The sequence below is a fragment of the Musa acuminata genome, chromosome BXJ3-9 (genome assembly GCF_036884655.1).
Source record: "Musa acuminata AAA Group cultivar baxijiao chromosome BXJ3-9, Cavendish_Baxijiao_AAA, whole genome shotgun sequence".
In the NCBI taxonomy this organism is placed as follows: Eukaryota; Viridiplantae; Streptophyta; class Magnoliopsida; order Zingiberales; family Musaceae; genus Musa; species Musa acuminata.
Genome location: NC_088357.1, coordinates 47,297,541 through 47,317,289, shown reverse-complemented (window position 1 = coordinate 47,317,289; position 19,749 = coordinate 47,297,541). Strand labels below are relative to the sequence as shown.

At 37.6% G+C, this 19,749-nt stretch overlaps 3 protein-coding genes and 1 long non-coding RNA gene across 4 annotated transcripts; 2 read left to right on the top strand and 2 right to left on the bottom strand.

Moving 5' to 3' along the window:
- The first annotated feature begins 1,895 nt into the window (after positions 1–1,895).
- Positions 1,896–2,951, top strand: LOC103999245 (NDR1/HIN1-like protein 13). Its single transcript, XM_009420931.3, has one exon. It carries the CDS (start codon positions 1,950–1,952, stop codon positions 2,670–2,672), a length of 723 nt encoding a protein of 240 aa, XP_009419206.2. The 5' UTR covers positions 1,896–1,949; the 3' UTR covers positions 2,673–2,951.
- A 2,611-nt stretch (positions 2,952–5,562) lies between these two features.
- Positions 5,563–6,632, bottom strand: LOC135648747 (heavy metal-associated isoprenylated plant protein 47-like). The gene is made up of 3 exons (XM_065166669.1): positions 6,349–6,632; positions 6,141–6,216; positions 5,563–6,063 (listed from the first exon to the last, which is right to left on the bottom strand). The coding sequence occupies exons 1-3, from the start codon at positions 6,352–6,354 to the stop codon at positions 5,795–5,797; spliced, it is 351 nt and encodes a 116-aa protein (XP_065022741.1). The 5' UTR covers positions 6,355–6,632; the 3' UTR covers positions 5,563–5,794.
- A 763-nt stretch (positions 6,633–7,395) lies between these two features.
- LOC103999433 (uncharacterized) lies at positions 7,396–11,043 on the bottom strand. Its single transcript, XR_001975522.2, has 3 exons — positions 10,734–11,043; positions 10,504–10,628; positions 7,396–7,868 (listed from the first exon to the last, which is right to left on the bottom strand). It is a non-coding gene; the product is annotated as an uncharacterized LOC103999433 (long non-coding RNA).
- A 179-nt stretch (positions 11,044–11,222) lies between these two features.
- LOC135648693 (ras-related protein RABB1c-like) lies at positions 11,223–14,801 on the top strand. The gene is made up of 7 exons (XM_065166585.1): positions 11,223–11,352; positions 11,453–11,535; positions 12,092–12,231; positions 13,140–13,222; positions 13,298–13,502; positions 13,584–13,652; positions 14,454–14,801. Exons 2-7 carry the CDS (start codon positions 11,490–11,492, stop codon positions 14,544–14,546), a joined length of 636 nt encoding a protein of 211 aa, XP_065022657.1. The 5' UTR covers positions 11,223–11,352; positions 11,453–11,489; the 3' UTR covers positions 14,547–14,801.
- The last annotated feature ends 4,948 nt before the right edge of the window (positions 14,802–19,749 follow it).

Here is a 19,749-nt window from a genome sequence, read left to right as displayed (position 1 = left end):
TGATTGATGTACTAATATCTAGCGCCCATAATTTAAAGTCGATAAAACTGATTCAAATGAATTAGTTATTATATCAATTAAATGATATTTGAACCGACCTAATATTGAGAATGATAAAAGGGATGAATAGGAAAATATTATCTGAGACCTTATATGGATGATTGAGCCATAAATAAATAAATAGGCAAATATTTCCATTACATATTCATATGCAAGATGAAGTTCCAAAAAGGATAAGAAATATTTTCAAATAAAGTTTGAAAAATCTTGTGCATATGCTTTTGGGTTGAAATGATATTCAATGTGATAAAACTTTATATGATCTTTGTGTATCAATCCATAATACAATGGTAGCCACACTTCAATCTTCTATGACAATGCAATTATGCTTACACAACATCAAATTTTAATATATAAAATGTATCTTCTGTGTAGATCTTGAAAAAATAATTTGATAATATTTTTTAATCAATTAAAAAATAATGATTAGAGTGTCTAAACTTCTCTTAGTAAATTCTTGGATCAAAATATTGTAAATTTATTTTCAAAGTATTTTTTTTCAACTTGGGATAGGCCAACCAAACAAGATCTTAATGGTAACAAAAGGAAAGGCATTATTTTCTTTCTTTTCTTTTTTTTTTCTTTTTATAATGGCATATACTTAGCTAGCATATTTGTATACCATAGTTATCTATAAGAATTCAAAACATCATCTGATATATTTTTTTGGTATCAAGTTACTTTTCCAACTTAGGAAATACTAATTTTCCTCTAGTATTGTGCAAGATGAGAGCTCCATTAAATAATTATAAGGTATCAAACTTGATGAACACATTTCCATGGCTCAGAAGATACACTCAAATCACTATTTTAGATAATTATGTTTGTGCACATATAATTTCAATATATAAAATGTATCTTCTGTGCCAATTTTGAAAAAAATAATTTATTAATTTTCATTGATCAATAAAAAAATAGTGATTAGAGTGTCTAATCTTCTCTTAGTAGATTCTTTGATCCAAATACTTTAAAATTATTTTAAAAATATTTTCTTTTTATAATTCCGAGCACACTTATTTTGGTTTTTGATGACATATAGTTAAGACTCCAGTTGGACAAGAAACTATGTCTTAATGGTCAAGCCAAATCCTCTTTCTCAAAATCTTTACTAACTAAATTAGTCAAGCCAAATTTTGATAGGAGCAAAATTAAAGGTAATTCTTTTCTTCCTTCTCTCTATCTCTTCTTTTCTTATAGTGGCATATATTCAAAACCTTATCGAACATATTTTTTTATATTTATTTTTTATTTATAAAATATTATTTTTGCCCTTTAGTATCATGCAAGATGAGATCTCCATTAGATAATCATAATAAGAAAGTATCAAAATATTTATCACGATAAAGAAGTAGATCGTGTGTTCAACCATGCACTTGTGTGTGATTCCACGTATCAAGCATTATTACAAGTCTTTGAAATCATTGATCACCTAATCAAAATTATTGATCCTTGTAATTAAATACTTAAAACATCGTAGTTCTATATTTTTAAAAGCAACATTGATATCTCTATACTTATGAATGTGAAATATTTAATTAATCCATATATAGGGATTTCAATGTTTTACTTTCGTAAAAAAAAATACTTAAGATAATTAATTACAAGGATAATTTATAATTAATCCCTTAATAATTATCACTCAAAGATAGTTTGATGATATCATAACATTTTAACTATAGTGCTTTGTCAAAGAGAAAGCAGACTCTTCCAAGCTCCCATCTCCCTCTCACTTTATTCAAATGCCGAGCTCCCTTTGTGAGTCACCAACCACAGCATGGCCCATTCCCTCCTTCAAAAGCTTCTTTCCTCTTTGCCTTCCATAGTCCCCAAGAAACCATCTCACCCCATTACTTCTTCCCAAGGTGTTTCTCCCCCACACTCCTCCGCAGATGCCTCCTCGTCTCAGCTCCCCTTACGGCCTCCGACCTCCTAAGTCAGCCACCACCACACCCATGAAACCAGGGTCACCGGCGCTGCAGGCGCCACCGTTGTCGGAGTTCTACGACTCGCGAACGAGGATGCAACGCCTCCTCCAACCTCGCCACAAAACGAGCCCCTTGATATGGTGTGGTGCAGTCGTGTGCGTCGTCTTCAGTCTTCTCCTCATCCTCGCGGGGGTCATCACGCTCATCATCTTCCTCGTCGTCAAGCCGAGGAACCCCTCGCTGGATCTGACCGCCGCAAGCCTTAACACCATCTACATCGACTCCTCCACGTACCTAAATAGCGACTTCACCTTCCTCGCCAACTTCTCCAACCCAAACCACAAGATAGACTTCACGTTCGAGTACTTGGGCGTGGAGCTGTACTTCCACGACCGGATCATCGCGGTCCAGGCGGTGCAGCCTTTCGCTCAGCAGACAGGCGAGTCGAGGCTGGAGTCGGTGCACATGGTATCCAGCGAGGTGTCCCTTCCACCTGGCCTTGCCCTCCAGCTGCAGCAGCAGGTGAGAAGCAACAGTGTCGTGTACAGTATTAGGGGAACCTTCAAGGTGAAGGCAAGTCTGGGCGCAGGCCACTTCTCTTACTGGATCTACCCTCGCTGCGACGTTGCGCTGAGTGCTCCTCCAAATGGAGTGCTGGTGGCAAAACGTTGCAGAATGAAGTCTTGAAGATTATACATGCATAGTTCCTTCTTCTTCTTCTTCTTCTTCTTCTTCTTCTCCTGGTCTCTCATGCATTGGTTTTGATCAAACATACGCACACTTGATGATGATTGCACTGAAGTCAGGTACCTTTTTTTCTTGACCTGAATGATGTAGTCAGAGCATGAACATTCATTTCTTGTTCATAATAGTTTTGTCATTGAAGAACAAATCTTTGTTTATCTGACAGCAGTAGGAAAGAATAACTTGTGCTCTGTGTTCATCTAAATCTTGCAACAGCTCCGCTGAAAGTTCAGATTGGGAAAGTTCTGCTCTGTTTATTAGTCCAAGCAACTTTATCAAAGGTCCCCTCAGAGTAAGATCGATGCTAGCAATAAGGTGTGTTCCAAATGAACCTTCAGCTCTCTACTGATGCCACCAACATGACTTAGTGGGATGGCTTTCCCAAAAAACATTGCTTAGTGGATGGCATAAAGCCAAAGAAGCTTAAAGAATTCAACTGAAACATTGGTTAGATGAACATGGATGGCTCTGTGGACATATATACCAATTGAAACCTCTATTTTAGCTTGTTAAGTACAACTAAAACTATGACTATAATTCTTATGGTTAAACTACATTAGTTTAAACGATGGTTGAAACCAAGACTAAAAATCATTGATTACAAGTCAAAAGTCACATGTCATAACCATTGTCAAAGGTCTTTAATTTGATCAGCAATAAAAATACTGGTATATTCTTTGTGATCTATAGGCAAAGTTGCGGTAACGCTCATAGTAAAACTTAACAATACATAAGTATCTATGTCATGGGGTATTATCCACCATCTACTGCTAGATGATAAAATGAATTTTTCTACAAGACACGAACATCTCCACCTCAATAGACATTTGCATCACATAATTGCCCTTATGTCATATTTATATATATTTATATCTTTCAATTCTTTATATAGCATATAGATAGTTTATAATAGGCTTAGTAACCCTATTTTAATTGGTTTTTTGGTTATTTCAATCATGTAAATGTAGGTTATGTATAGTTATTGTGTAAGGACAAAATTTTCTAGAAACAAGCTAGCTAAGCAATCATTTTTTTAGATTTCTAACTCCGTAGGATAGTATAAAGTATTTGCTAACACCACCTAGAAGTTACTCAGGTGGCACATGGTTAGATAAGCATTTGGGATAAAGTCTAGGACTGGTTCGTTACCTTATTCTATAGTAGTATCATATGAACGCTTATGGGGACTTTTGGCCACGATGGATCATCTTGGATCCTTTGTTGTATAACCATTAAAAGCTTACGAAATCTGTGTTTATAATTTATATTACCTATCAAGTGTCTGTTAAAATGTTTGTTTGTGGGATCCCAAGTTAAATGCTTCCTCTAACATTTATTCTCTTTTGTAAGTCTTTAAGGGATCATAAAAAGTTTTGAGGAGATTGACCATTTGCGAATAGACACGTAGAGGTGCCACGCGACTTAGGTAACACTAGCTAAATCTGTAACAAATGATATCAGAGTGAAATAAGCATACTTAGAAATACTTCGTATGTAAATTTAAGGAACATAACGAGGCTGTGTTGAGGGCAGCCAACATGCATAATCATTTTGAGGGAAACGAGCATAGAGACAGGGAAATAAGTCATTCAATTGAATAGGCATATGAGATTGATATTCAGAGGAACGACTAATCCTTTGAGCGAAAGGAACCATGAGGACAAGAGAGGTAGGAAGAATTTATAGCGTACAAAGATTGTGATGATTGAGTTCGAGCTATTACTCGAAGTTTGCAACCAAGTTTGATAGTGCTCAAGGTAAGCGAGGTACTTAGCAAAGGATGATATCGTGCAAAGAAGGATGAGTTGCTCGGTGACTAAAAGAGTTGTGCAAAACTCATAAATATGGGGTGAATTGCTAACTTAAAGAATTTGATTCTTATGCAATGGCTTATATGTAGATGATGGATTATCCATGACCTTCCTAAGACAATCGAAACTTAATATCATGGAGCATTGAAACTTTTTCTTTAGCATGAGAAGGATATGTTTGTATGAGGCTGATGTATATAGTAAATTCAACATGTTGCTAGGCCTTGAGAGGCATAACGGGGGTTGTATTGGTGAAGAGTTGCAATCTAGCAAGTTCATTTATGGTGGTGGAATAGTGCACAGTTTGTTTAGTAAGATGGAGTAGTCTATGGGGATGGTGGTCTTTGAGACTTTTAAAATCAAAGATGCAAAGAGAAAAGTTACTCCAATAGAACATATATCGAAGAGGAATAAGTCTCAATTTCCCAAAGAAAGAATCATATGTAATTGATCGCATATGTTGAGAGGGGTATCTCAAAATGATAGCTCTATAAAGCTCAATGGTTTCAATGAGTGACGAAAAGTCATCACATGATCTCCTATAAGGTAACGAGTTAGTGGACACATTGTGAGATCAAGTGGTGGAGCAACCGTAAACAATATTAGATGAAGACATACTTAGAGTCGACGTAGAGATCGAACTCAATGGAGGGCTAACATGTGAAATGATGGATACGAGGGTTACCATCAACTTAATGCAAACTAAGAAGTAGAGTAACTTAGGTGAAACTTGGTGAAGTACTTAAACCGTATTAAGAGAATCAATATAGAAGACGAAACATAGAGTAGAAGTACAAAGCATTCTTTAGATAAAGGTCAAGTACACGAACTCTTATAAAGACAAGAGCGAGACCATGTTATTTTATAACTAATTAATCTTTAAGAAGGTATAACTAATTAATCTTTAATTAAATATTATATATACTTATCTTCGTTTAGATAAATTCACACGTTGAAGATAAGGATGAAATTATTCAACCCAGTGATGAATTTAATAAAATAGTAAACAAACTCCAAAGACATTAATAATATCTCAATATATTACTCGAACTTTAATGAGGAAACAAACAAATTAGATGACGCATAGCAAGAAGAAAATAAAAAGGAAAAAGCTTTCACGTACACACGACATGACCACACCACAAAATCCTCCCCCTAACTTGGAATCGCAAACAGTATCATGTCCTTGTTATTTCCTAGCATGAAATCAAAGCAGCAAAGCAGGTATGTTTTTGGACCTCCATGATCCATTGTTTACATGATGGAACAAGCATTTGGATTAGAGCTGCTGCTTTCACAATCATACCACACCGTCTGAGGACACGGAGGGTAATTGGGATACCATTGCACCGTGGTTTCTGATTTCTTCTCTGCATCCTTCTTCACTTCCTCCACCTTCACTATGGTTGCGCGGCCAACTTTCTTCCTCAGAACTATTGTCACGTTGGCGGGATCGACGCCGTCGCCGACGACCACCAGTTGATCCTTGTTCTCCCCTTCTATCGCAACTGAATCAACCCCGTCTGCAACAATCATGAAAGTTTTTAATGCGAGATGATATGATGAACAACAGTATCCTCCTCTCTGTTCAGCAGCGCACCTGCTTCAGCAACGAGCTGCATGGCTTTGGATCGGCACTTGTCGCACTTTATTTGCACTCTGATCACTATCTTCTGCTGCAAGGATTGATGAATGCATATGATTCCTCGGTTAGCAGATTATCGAATCTAACTATACAAAAAATATACTGCTTTCTCTCAGAACGAAACAGAGGAAACAGTACATGTAATAAGCATACAATTGCATACCTTCATGTTCCCTGTTCTTGATGGATGGAGAAGAAACTGATGTCTTGGCTTCAACGAGAAGGATTGCGGTGCCTATATAACTTGGAGGAGAAGAAACTGATGTCTTGGGTTCGGTGAGAAGATTGTGGTGCCTTGTATACACACGGTGTCATTAATGTGACGATGTGGAGGAGAAGACTCGGAGAAGAAGCTAGAGATACCAAGTCAACATGCAACAAATTGCGGTCAACGGCTTGTGTTGACTTCGGGGTAACAGTGTAAGGAGGTCTTGTTCATGTCCGTACACCGACAGCGGTCTGCTTGTTTGCGAATAGAGTGTCGACATTTCCCAGGTGGCGTGCTCATGAATGAATAGATCTCAGATCTAAATTCTTAAACTTATATCTAACACAAGAACAATATAAAATATAAAGAAAGGAGCAGTTCTTGGAAGGAGAATAGGGAGCAAAAATATTTGGTATCATCAACTTTTATATCAAACTTATCAATGGTTGAATGCTTGAAATTTCATCCTTTTCCTTAGAATAGGAGACTTCCATTGTTTTGAACACATAAAATAGTTTTACCTTTAAGGTTTCCTTTAATGAAGGCATTCTTTCCTCATACTTACAATCAGCTTCATAATATACCTTAAAAAATCATATTTCCTTGCCAAGTAAATGTTAGATAAGACATGTTCTGAGAATTGTTTTAATGAGAGAAAATTATATAAATATTCATTTCATCTTTATCATCTCTCCACCTCCTCATTCTCATCCCTTTTTTATCTGCCATCAACATTGGTCAGTCTTGAAGGACCAAATGGGGCCAATGTTAATTATTAAAGTTGGTTTGCAATTGGCCGCTACCACCAACTTCACAATCAAAGCTGTGTTGATTGAGAGGCATAAATCACAGACAATGAGGTTGGTAAATGAATGCGAATTTTTTGATAGTTCTACAGGGACAATTGAGAAAGTTTGATGTCTTAAGAGTACAAGCTTAGACAATTTCTGTCAAAGACTGGAACATATTTGATCTGTCAAAATTTTCAGGGCAGATATGGTATTTCAAATCCTTAAAGAATAAATAATTCTTATTTATCATCCAGTAACAGTCCCAAAATTTCCTTCCATGAATAGGAAAGGAGAAGCTGCTCATGTCATGGCAAAAGAAGTGGAAAAGTATGACTCGGAGAGGAGCTAATATGAAAAAGAGCTTTGATAGCAGCTTGTGCCAACTGTGGGGACCGCGGGAGGACGACTTGAGATTTCTATCAACTTCAAGGCAGCACAAAGTTTAACACTGTACTAGTAATCAATCATCTGTTTGGAACATAGTTTGTTCTTCAAATATGGTACACATATGGACCATGCTCCAAGTTTGAGATGACTACTTGGTTCCAAGTTGAGGGCGGAAAACAAGGCACCATGTGTTTCCAATTAGAGTTTTTAATCATTCAATAGATTGATCCGGAAATCTTTGAGCTTCCCAATTTGAAGTTGGTTAGTATCAAATGCTTGTGATCTGTAGAAGAATTGCTGCAGGAAAGAGAGGTAAAAGTGTAAGAAAAGAAAAAAAAAATACTTTTGTAACTTGCGATGAATTATAGAAGCAAACATGGAGCTATGCATGAATCCATAGACTAAGTTGATCTAGAAATAACAAAGCAATCATTAATTGCACCACTTATTCCAGTTCAAACCATCTAGAAGCAGTTACATGCATGAACCCAGACATCATTCATTTTCAGAGAACCGCCAATCATGAATTTGCTGGCTTCTATGGTAATTTACAAGGTGCAAATTAAATGGAACCTTGCAAATTTTTAGGTTCTCCAGCAGAAACAAACAGTTTAATAAAGCAAGACTTGAAGTGGGAGAGTTCAAAGTGAAGAGATCTGACTTTTGTGAAGAAACATAAAAAAGAGAGAAGACAGCAAAACTGCAAGTGACAAAGATAAGACAGATATCTCATCAAAGAGTACTAACGAGTGAAAAAAAGCAACAAAATTGAGCTGTTGTTTCTTTTTTTTTATAAACTTCTTTCCTGGAAACTGCCAAACGGGTTTATTATCAGGAGCTCCATATGTGATACCATGGAGGAGAAGATAAAGTATTCAATCAGCTGCTCTATGCAGTGACAGGAAATAAAAGAGAAGAGGAACCCATGATGACAACAAGTCTGATGAAAAATTGACTGCGGTACAGAAGTGTAGTCCAAAGTACAAAAACTTCAATAATAGCCATACAGAGCAGTTGTAAAATCTTGATTAATCAGTAATTCAATCTGGAAGAATAATTTGGTAAAGAATTCTAGGCTTATCGTCATAAAATTTTCTTGTGCATCAACCAAAAATGATGTAACAAGGCATAGAAGTGGGCACGCATCATTCAGGTGCAAGAACTTGAGCTGTATCAACAGCATTTCGATACATGCTTTTCGTAGTGCTTGTCTTGAACTATGGAGCATGAAGGTCATGCTGTCTTGTGTCGACGAATTAAATATTTCATTCAACTATCAAAAAGAAGAATGGGTGAATCTAATGTATGAGGCTCTTGCCAATGCAAGATCCAGAATGGCCAATGTACACGACCTTTGTACTAAATATTTTATTTAAATATGTTCTAAATATTCCAAGTTAGTTGTTGTTCTTTGATCACTGGAAAGTAAGCTTTTCTTTATCCTTTTAAACCTCTACAATTCATAGTATCTCTTGATTTTGTATTTTGCTGCAAAATGATTTTTGATGCAGCATCTGTGCTTAAATATATAAGAGAGAATTATAGTATATGAGTTGTTTCACTCATGTCCAGTAATCGTTGTCTATGATAGCATCTGTTTTGATACATACACACAACCATGTATCCTATAACATAACTATTTTTTTTTTTCTTAGCAATCATTACAATCAAATGATTCAATTAAATTTCCATTAGACTCGTGGCCCTACTGCATGACTATCCTGGCTCTACCCTGGTAAATCCTCTCCTGACAAATGCAAGTGGGAGATCTCTTGACTAGACTGCTTTAGTCTGAGGTAATTACTAGTGATTCCTGTGTGTTTTCTGCTGAGTTTACACTGAGCTGCCCCACATAAAATGTATAAGACAGCAATAATAATAGTCAACCGTTTTAAGCAAAACGCCAAGAAATAAAGAATATATCCAGAGAATTGGCATAATAAGAACTAAGAAGAATATGTTGGCATAGAAGGGAACACGATTTTGTTATATGTTCACTAGATCAGAAGTAACACAAGTATTTTGAGACAAAAAAATTGTATGAGGCAGGTGTGATAACCACAAAATTATGTCACCTAATGGGCCAACACGTAGATTTGGTTCATTCAAATTCCAGATGAGCTGTAAGTGAATGGATGATAGAGTGTGAGAGAGAGAGAGAAAGAGAGATTAGAGCATAATTGGAATGGCGAGATAAAACATATCAGAGCCTTTGAATAGAATATGGCCTCCAGGATCTGAACAACCAAAAGAATGCCTGCAACTAAAATAAAAAATTTAGGACTTGAGGATTTTATGCTGCTGCTATCCAACTAAATTTATTTTCTCATCTAAAAGCCAAAGTTTTCAACATCTGGTGAAAGGCTGCTTCAAGCTATAAATAATGCTAATTGAATCTTAGGGGAAAATGTGAATTTTGATGCTTCTGAAAGGGAAGAAGATTACCTCCATAGTCAATGTGATGCTTCTGAAGTAGGCGCATAATCTATCTAATAGTCACCTTTCCCTATTAAGACAGTAAGAGATAACACAGGGAAATATACAGATTTTTTCCCTTCAATGTTTATTAACTTCAAATTTTGCTTTGGCTAGCTGTATGGTATAGGGTCTTTGTGTACGAATAAGCTACAATGGTTAGAAAGAACATAAAATCAGTCTTAACTATTAATTCCTTGACAACCAGCAAAGGATAAATCCAGATCTAAAACATTGCTTGACTTGTTAATTTCAACAGAAGTTATGATCTTTGGTGTCCAATGGACCAAAAAGTTTCTAAACTTCATAAGAATGTACCCATAACATCAAGAAAAACTTTCGGTCTTCGTCTGAAGGAACCTTAACAAAAGCCAGATAATTTTCACAGTTCATTGGGCGAAATCGTAGCAATAAGCAATCAAATAAACCGTGGGACACTAAAAGAGTCAAACTTTACCTTGCATCCACCTTTCCCAAGACCACATCACAGAACCTCCACCGATACTGTGGCCTCCGTCGAGTCCTGCAGAACTTTTTCCACCATCATCAAAACTCTCTCCATCTACTCCCATCTAGATCACGCTAGAAAGGAAAACATTAAGTATTAAGCTACTACATTCAAGGAAAAATAATTGCCCTATACATCCCATCTTCGTTAAAGATCAAAACTTTCGAAAATATACGGACCGAATCGAATCGCGTGAAGGCATTATACGAGGAGTTCGATCCTAGGCATGACGACAGGGAGCTGCTCGAATAGCACGGCTGGAGGAGGAGAACGGTTGCTTCAGCTATCCCCGTCCCCGTCCCCGTCGTGCAGTTAACTCTCGCGAACCCTCGTTTACACCCGAGAAGACGAGCGACGCCTGTCGACGAATCAAGAGCGAACCCAATCCGATGTGACGCTGACGAGAATTGGACTCGGAATCTGCAGATTTGGGCAATTCCGATCCAAATAAATGCAGATCGGATTCCCGAAAATGGTGGACGATCTCATCTCGACCTTCCATGCCTCGTTATCTCCATATGCCATTCCATTTATCGCATGAGACGAGAAGCGCAGGGACCCACCATCAGTGAACGGGACTCGGATCAATAGACGGCTGTGATGACGGGACAAGTGAGATGGAAGGTTGTGGATAGGAGAATCGAAGTTACTGGACGAGCCATCGATGGGTTTCTTGTGGGGTGGGTTTCTGTTACCTTTGGCACGGTGGGAGTAAGCGACAGCCAAATAACGACCTTAAAATACGAACGAGAGAGGCTGGCCGACGCGTTCACCCCTCTCTCTACGCAAACCCGGCAGGTTACCCCTCGATCGATTCGATCTCTCTTCCTCTCCTCTCCTCCTCTGGATCTGCTTCAATCTCTGATCTCTGCTTTTGGCCTCGGTTGGTCGATTCTAGGAGGGGAGATTTCGGGGGGAATTGGGATCCCATCGCGATGTCGTACGCGTACCTCTTCAAATACATCATCATCGGCGATACAGGTTCTTTCCTCTCGATTTCGGCCAAAAAAAAGACGGCGATCTGTTTGTTTTCTGGTTTTTTATATGAAGGATGCATCTACGCATTGGGTGCTTTTATATGCGTGTTTGGATGGTAAAATCTAATATTTCTGTCGATAAATTGTGAAAATGGAGCGATTTCTTTTGATTTTTCCGATTTCTTCTTCTCATTATATGTGAATTTTTGTGGTTTCTGTCGGTAATGATCTGTCTCGATGCTGCGATTTACTCTTTTGGTTGCATTACTAGTCACCCCTTTACCACTGTGGGCTTTTCCTTTCGGTGTTCCTTTGATATGTTCATTGGAGTTCTTCTCTGATGTCTAGATCTATGAGATAAGATCTTGAGATCATGCTTTTTGTCAAGATTGTATTGCACCATATCAAATTACAATGTTTTCGTTCTATGAATTCTATGGAATAGTCTTTTTTTTTTTTCCTTTTGTGTGTTGCTACTTCATATCAAATTCGATAAATTCACTTTAAGAGAATTCTATTTAACATTTATTTGCCGATGCTCCAATTGTTTACCTTGGTAGGAGTGGGGAAATCATGTCTTCTTCTGCAATTTACGGACAAGCGTTTCCAACCAGTACATGACTTAACAATTGGTGTTGAATTTGGAGCCAGAATGATAACCATTGACAACAAGCCCATCAAGTTGCAGATCTGGGACACGGTTAGTATCATCATATTCTCTTATTTTTCACATTTGTTTCTTTTGACTTAATGTTGTCTCTCAAATCAATTGAGGGGTTTGGAGATGGCACAAAGACACTTATGTAAATTACACAAGAAAGGCCTCATGTTTCTCATGTTGCCCAACAATCTTGTTCATCTTCTTCCCATCCAACATCTATTTGTTATAAGATTTGCTACGTGGCCAGTGTTTCCCTGGAATTTATGTACATTCCTAGAAACTCTATGATACTTTCATCTTTAACCGTGATGCAGCACTATAATAAACAATATGTTACTTTACCATCAATAGTTGCTTAATACAGAAATGTTATAATGAATTTTATGATGTATTCCAATTAGATGGTCTTGATTGTTTGGTGGTCTGATAGAATCGAATGCTCAGTGAAACTCTTAGTGGAGTTTTAGTTAAATTAAAGTGTCTGACTGCTATGATTGATTTGGAACTAAATTAATGTGTCTTAACAAATTTATAGTCAATTTTATTGTTTTGTATGTGTAGTTTTTGCATCAGTCAATCAAGAAATTGGTATTGATCGTAACTATGATCATTGCTTTTACCGATATAGGTCTTAGTGTGATTATAACTGTTCTTTTCAGTAACTTAAGTTGTCCCTTGTCAACCGCCATGACATTTCATTTTATGCAAATTTTATGAAAATTTCATGCTGGCATCAGCCGCAATGACATTAAAAAATTAGTCAGTTTTGTTGCTTGATAGGGTTAGCCTTTTTCATCCGTCAATCAAGAAATTGGCATTGCTCGTAACCTTGATCAGTGTTACAGATATAGGACTGTGTGGTTTTGGTTGTTCTTTTCATCAATTCAAGATGTGCCTCGTCAACTGGCATGATAATTCACCTGATTCAAAGTTTTTGAAAATTTCAGGCAGGTCAGGAATCGTTTAGGTCAATTACCAGATCCTATTATAGAGGTGCAGCCGGTGCACTGCTTGTCTACGACATCACTAGGTAGGAAGTGATTTGGATTGCATTGCTATAATTACTTTGCTAATGTGAATTTGCTCATTCGTGATTTATTATCAGGAGGGAGACATTCAATCATCTTGCAAGCTGGCTGGAAGAAGCAAGGCAACATGCCAATTCTAATATGACAATCATGCTAATTGGTAACAAATGTGACCTGGCTCACAGAAGAGCTGTCAGCACTGAGGAAGGAGAACAATTTGCCAAAGAGCATGGATTAATCTTCATGGAGGCCTCAGCAAAAACTGCACAAAATGTTGAGGAGGTGATAGAGCCTTGTTGCTCTGATAGTACTTCTATCATCCAATTAATTATATACTTGTTCTAATATCTGTCATTGTCACAGGCATTTATTAGCACTGCAGCAACAATATACAAAAAAATCCAGGATGGCGTGTTTGATGTATCAAATGAGGTAACTTTGATAATGTTGGACCTGAACTTTGAAGTGACAAACTTAATGCTAATAATACTCTAGCAGACATAAGCCAGTGGGTTTCGCGTATTTTCATTCAGTTGATAAATACAGGTTTCTATCAATTGATATCTCCTATACATGTTGAAGTTAAATGCACATATTCAACCAGGGAATTGTTGATCCTAATAGGCATAAAACGGGTCACTTGTTTTCTTGTCGTGAAAAAGCTCAAAAAGTGGTAAACATATGTAGTCTAGATTGTGCAGTCTAACATCTTTGATGGAGCATCATAGCATTGTGAAAGTGGAGCATTTGATGACAATGATGTGATTTCAGATGTTCAGCTTATTTCATTGTTCACCATGGTGAATCGGTGATTAACATAATGACATTGGGTACAGCTCCTAGGCATATTTTGAATGTAATCAAAGACATTCTCAATCTTACAGAGTTTTGATCCTTCCTATTAGTCATGTGTTTGGGGAAAGTAATAGAGTGGCTAATTGGTTGGCCAATTATGCAGATCTACTAAATATAATCAGTTTTTGCAAGGAGACTAGCCCTCTGCTTGTTTTTGTTACTGATGATCTCTGTATAAGGGGAGGTTGTTGTTTTGTTTCTGCCAAGTAATTACAATTTTTCCTTTTAGAAGAAAAAAAAAAAAACAGGATGCCATTCTAGTGTCATCAGTAGTGTAACATCTATGCACACAGACTTTACTTTCATATTAAGATAACCTTGTGTCGAAATAATTAAGATTCCACCACCTCTTTTAATCAGTATATATTCTTGCTGCAGTCATATGGAATCAAAGTCGGATATGGAGGAACCGCAGCTCCATCAGGGGGAAGGGATGGGTCCTCAGCTCAAGCTGGTGGTTGCTGCAATTGAGCTCCTACATCAGAAAAAGAAATCCTGCAGCCGATACTATTCCTTATTTGTTATCGGTATCCTCCTAATTGATATACTGTGTTTGCTGGTTGTTGGTTCCATCTAGATGCTGGAGTGTTGAATGTGCAGCATGGCAGACATTATATCATCCCCATGTACGTCTATCATGGCGATCCACCAGTTAATGCCCACTCATTTTTTTTAATGTGCCTGAAACAATTTCCAAATTTGATTGAAGTGTTCAATTATCGATCATCTACATCTTAGAAACTTTGATGTTTTTATGAATTTTCGGTTGATTTTTGGGTGATCTGAATCAACAGTTGAAGCTTTGGTTGTAATTGGTTTTCTCGGTCGTTTTACTGACGGGTGAAACTGGAGATTGGTAATGTTGGAAATTTTATTCGGAGAGGAAAACCCAAATTTTTCCCTCCGCACATTCATTATTATTTTAAATTCATCAGCCACATTACCATTTCATTAATTTGTATGATGGCATATTCCTTGAAAGCTGAATATTCATAACTCGCAAGCATTCAATATGCAATACCGTATTGAGTGGTACATCAAGTGTATCGATTGTAGTACTATAGCATGTTTCGTCCGGTACCAAATGGTCCGTGTATCGATATACTGTGTACATATCGCTCGTACTGAGCAGTACCATTCGCATACCACGCAGAGATCCAAATCACTTCGTTGATGTAGATTTCCTTCAAGAATTCATTTTTATTTTAGTTTCGCTGCTCAACTGTTGTTGGAAGACACTTTCGCAAGTCTCTTCACCTTTGTCTGGCACATAAGAATCTTGGTACATGCGTGAGAATATTGACAATTATTCAGATTAAATATTCTTGTACATAATTGTTCTAACAGGTAATGAGGCTCTCCGGTGGATCAAACTCGCAAGTTGCTTCCACGCAGCAACTTCAAACGTCCCAGAATACTCAATTTTGCTTTAGAGGAGAGGCAAAAAGCTGCTTTAACTTTCTTACAGGTACGTCAGTCTCTCTCTCATTTTTCCCGTTCACCATTTCATGTTGTCTTCAAATGCCCAACTAACCCACCCCACATACATACTTAATTCTGCTACTAGTACGGTGACAGCAGCAACGTAACGCTTGTTCGATAAACAATGGCAAAAGAACAAAAAAAGAGGGGAAAAAAAGTCGTAAAATTCGCGCTAATCTTTTTCTCTCGTGTTTCAAATCTGTGAACCATAGAAACTCGAAAAAGGTGATGTGGCCTGAACTCTACAGATGAAATGCATAATTAAATCTTGCTCATCATCTAAAGTAACTAAAGACGTCAAGTAACGGCTACCTGACATTTATGCTTTCATTTGCAAGTTGGATAGGATAATAATACTCCTCGGCGGCAGCTGCATTCTCGCAGGGCACATCCACCGATCCGACCACAAAACCATTTTAATTTGAAGATCCAAGTAAAACTGTTTTTTAGGACGCAGATCCAAATAGCAAATTAAGCATACATAAGGGATCGAATCACAGTAATTGGAAAGAGAGGGGGGGAGCGGGAAAAGCGTCTCAAAGCCAATGATATACCGAGTCACAATAAGCACGGAAAAAAATGGGTAAGAATGCAGAGAGGTCTAATAATCTACGACGAAGAAGAAAGTAGTTCAGAATGGAGGGGGGGCGGCGGCACCGGTGAAGAAGGGCCGGCCATGGGGGACGGCGCTCTCTGCTTCCACGTGCAGGGAGTCCTTGATCTTGTGGAATCCATGGGCGAAAACGCCGAAGCCGAAGACGAACCCGATGAGGAGGATCACCAGCACCAGCAAGAAGCAGCAGCAGGTCTTGCTCGGGCAGCACATGATGATTGATCCGATCGATCGAATCCCTCGGCTTGCTGTTGATCTCGAGATGAGCAAATGCGCAAAAGGAGTTGTTGGGGGAGGACGAAGAAACAAGAAACAGGAGATGGATGAAGAAGAGACGGCACGGAGAAGGGGATCATGTCGAGATTAAAGAGAGAGAGATGTGAGGAGTGAAAAGTTACTTGGTTCGTGTACCCGATTGTTTACCTACCTAATGGTTGGATCATAGGGGCGGTGGGGCCGCACATTGAATCCATCGTGTAAGGCACGGTAATTAACTGACTGGATGATTAAGTAATTGTATAAAACGTGAAGGTATTTAAAGGTTATGGTTCGAAATCCAACCTAACATATTTTATGATACATAAAATATTGATTTAGTGATATCGATTTTAACTTAGAGGCTTATCTTTTTTCGATTTGGTAGAATTGGCACGATGAACATGTCGGCTTAATAAATCAATATGTTAGATCTTATTCAATCGACATGTTAATAATACGTAATTAACCCACCAATCACAATGGTCTTTATTATATGATATCAAAAACATGTCAATTCTACGTGCTTAGTGAATTAGTAGCCTCCAATCATTCCGACTCTAAACAATCGATTAATTAATAAGTTCAGTTGGTCGTCTTGGAGACATTTGTTTAGTCCTGAATTTAACACTAGATGATGATGATTTTAGTAAATTTTAGACCTTTCATTGTCATATTAATTGTATAATAAACGGATATAATAGTTACGAGTGATCACTATAAAAAGGAGCCTCCAAGTCTATCGACATATTCTTTCATTTCAACTAATCTAACTTATTTGACTAGTTAGTGACTAAACTTTTAAATGAATATTTGTCGAGAGTGCCTCCAACATAGTTTTACAAGATTTAGTGCTCGTCCAGTAAAGCAAAGTTTCATGAGGTCGGCTTAAAGAAAGTCCAAGTTGGATCTAACTTGACTCCCAGGTTGGATAATCATAATCTAATCTAACAGTTTGGTACTATAAGGATGGTTGATTATGTCTTAGGAAAGCTTTACAGGCCCTAGTCAGCCAAATCTCAAGGAGTCGAATCCCATAAATGGACCTAGTTTGAAGGCTCCAAATGCACCTATGCCAAACCCCCCAATCTGAATGATCCCAAACAAACTCAAGGTGTTGACCGATTTGAACCCACCACCACAAATATCTGAGCTAAATCTCTTCCACCGTCTTTTTTAAGACTCGATTTTCCTCAACCTACCATGATTGTCCTAATTGAAGTTTTTAACAACATGATTCAACTAGTACAAATGTTAATCATAATAGTCTAATTTGTAGCCCCTTACCTTCATTAACTTTCTCAACTTATTCAACAAGTACCACTTTGCCTCATTCACTTCATTCTCTACACCCCTTCAACCATCTATCGGCGTCCCAAGCCTATCAATTAAGTCCTATTCGACCCAAGCTCTACTACTATAAGAAGTATAATCCCCTCTATTAGTTTAGGGATTTGTGCTAGATATTCCGAACGAGTTGATTGCTTAGTCAATCAAACTCTCAACTAAAGTCTAAGAGCAACTTAATAAAATAAATCGATAATTGAAAGATATTCGGAAGGAGATCAAGCAAGGAAAATAGCTAGAAGTGGAATCATACTTAGAGATCTTCTTTCACCAAAAATATCAATGAAGAGCTAATCCCCCAAGGTTTACAACTTTCGTCACTTGATGTATACGAAGGAAAGTCTCTTCAGAATACATTATGTCTTTCACATCTCAAATGACATTATTTGGAATCACTAACTCACTCATGTGTTAGAATTTTCCAATGACCTTAAGGGGAGTCATACGTTAGTAGGTTGCTAATCTCTCTCCTAGCCATTAAGCAAGAGGAGAAGGAATCCTTGGAGAGTTATACAAGAAGATTTAATGATTTATACAAGAAGGTCCACATAGGTGCTAACCCAACATCATCTATCCTCATCAATAAATTTGTCAAAAGACTTAACTAGACCAACTCAATAAAACATTATTCAAAGCTCGAAAAATAAAGGGATCCTAACAATTCCTCCCCCTTCAAACCAGCCTTGTCCTCAAGGTCAAGTAGCATCAAACTCAGAGAGCTTCTCTTTTAGCACTTCAGTCACAAGGTATCTACGGCGCATCATAATATGTTAATCAAGTATGGTCTCTACTTCTTGATAGTGTAAGCAATAGGTCGATCTTTTGGTATAGTAGTCATTATGGTCTTCTGAAAAGTTGTCTTCACTCGATGGCTAGTGGCAGTTGTGACCTTATTTCTACGTCTTCCCTTTAGGATCACATATTTTCTATTAATAAAAAAACTTCATAATTAGTTTAGAAAAATTTCAAGAAACATCAACTAAGGTCGATAGTCATTCAATTCCAAACACCACTTCGAAGTCTTCTAGGAGTAGCAAAAAGAAGTCCACAAGTAACTCTTGACCCTGTATAATCAACTTTATCTTCGAACATTTGCTACCACAAGTTAGAATCTATCAATCGGTGACATTTACTTCGAATTTGACACAGCCTTCAATATGGTAGGTCAATCGGTTAGCAACCTTATTGTACATAAAATTATTAGTGCTACTAATATCAATCAAAACTATAACATATTATTATTCCAAAGTTCCTCTAACTTTTAGAGTTTATGGGTTAGAGTAGTCAGCTAATGTACGCACTGTATATATGATAAGTCCAACATCTTCATTAGAATCCATACCTTTATGATCGAAGTCCACATTGTTAGCTTCCAGTTTCTCTCCAATTAGTTCAATCATTAGAAGTTGCCCTTGTTTACATCAGTGCTCTCTACTCCACTTTACTGACTCACGTGTCTTACGTGTATTCATCCTTCCACCTCTATTGTAGCAGATTTATTTCAATGCTGATTGGGTCTTCCCAACTTATACGTATCATGCATATTCGGCTGTGCACCTCCGTTATAGCAGATCTATTCTATTGCTAATTGAGTTTTTTCGATGTACCCATCTCGGGCCTATTTAGCCTTGCAGCTCCACCATAGCAGATTTATTTTGATGTTGATTGGGTTTTCCTAACTTACACGTCTCAGGTGTATTCGTCCTTGTGCCTCCATCATAGCAAATTTATTTTAGTGTTGATCGGGTTTTCCTAATTCACGCATCTCGGGAGCATTTGGCCTTGCACCTCCATCGTAATGGATTTATTTTATTATCGATTGAATTTTCTTAACTTATGCATCTTGGGCGCATTCGGCCTTCCACCTTCATCATAGCAGATTTATCTTGATATGGGTCGGGTTTTTCATCATAGCAGACTTCAAATCTTCTTTTCGTCATAGAGGATTTTATATCCCTTCTCTGCCATTACGGATCT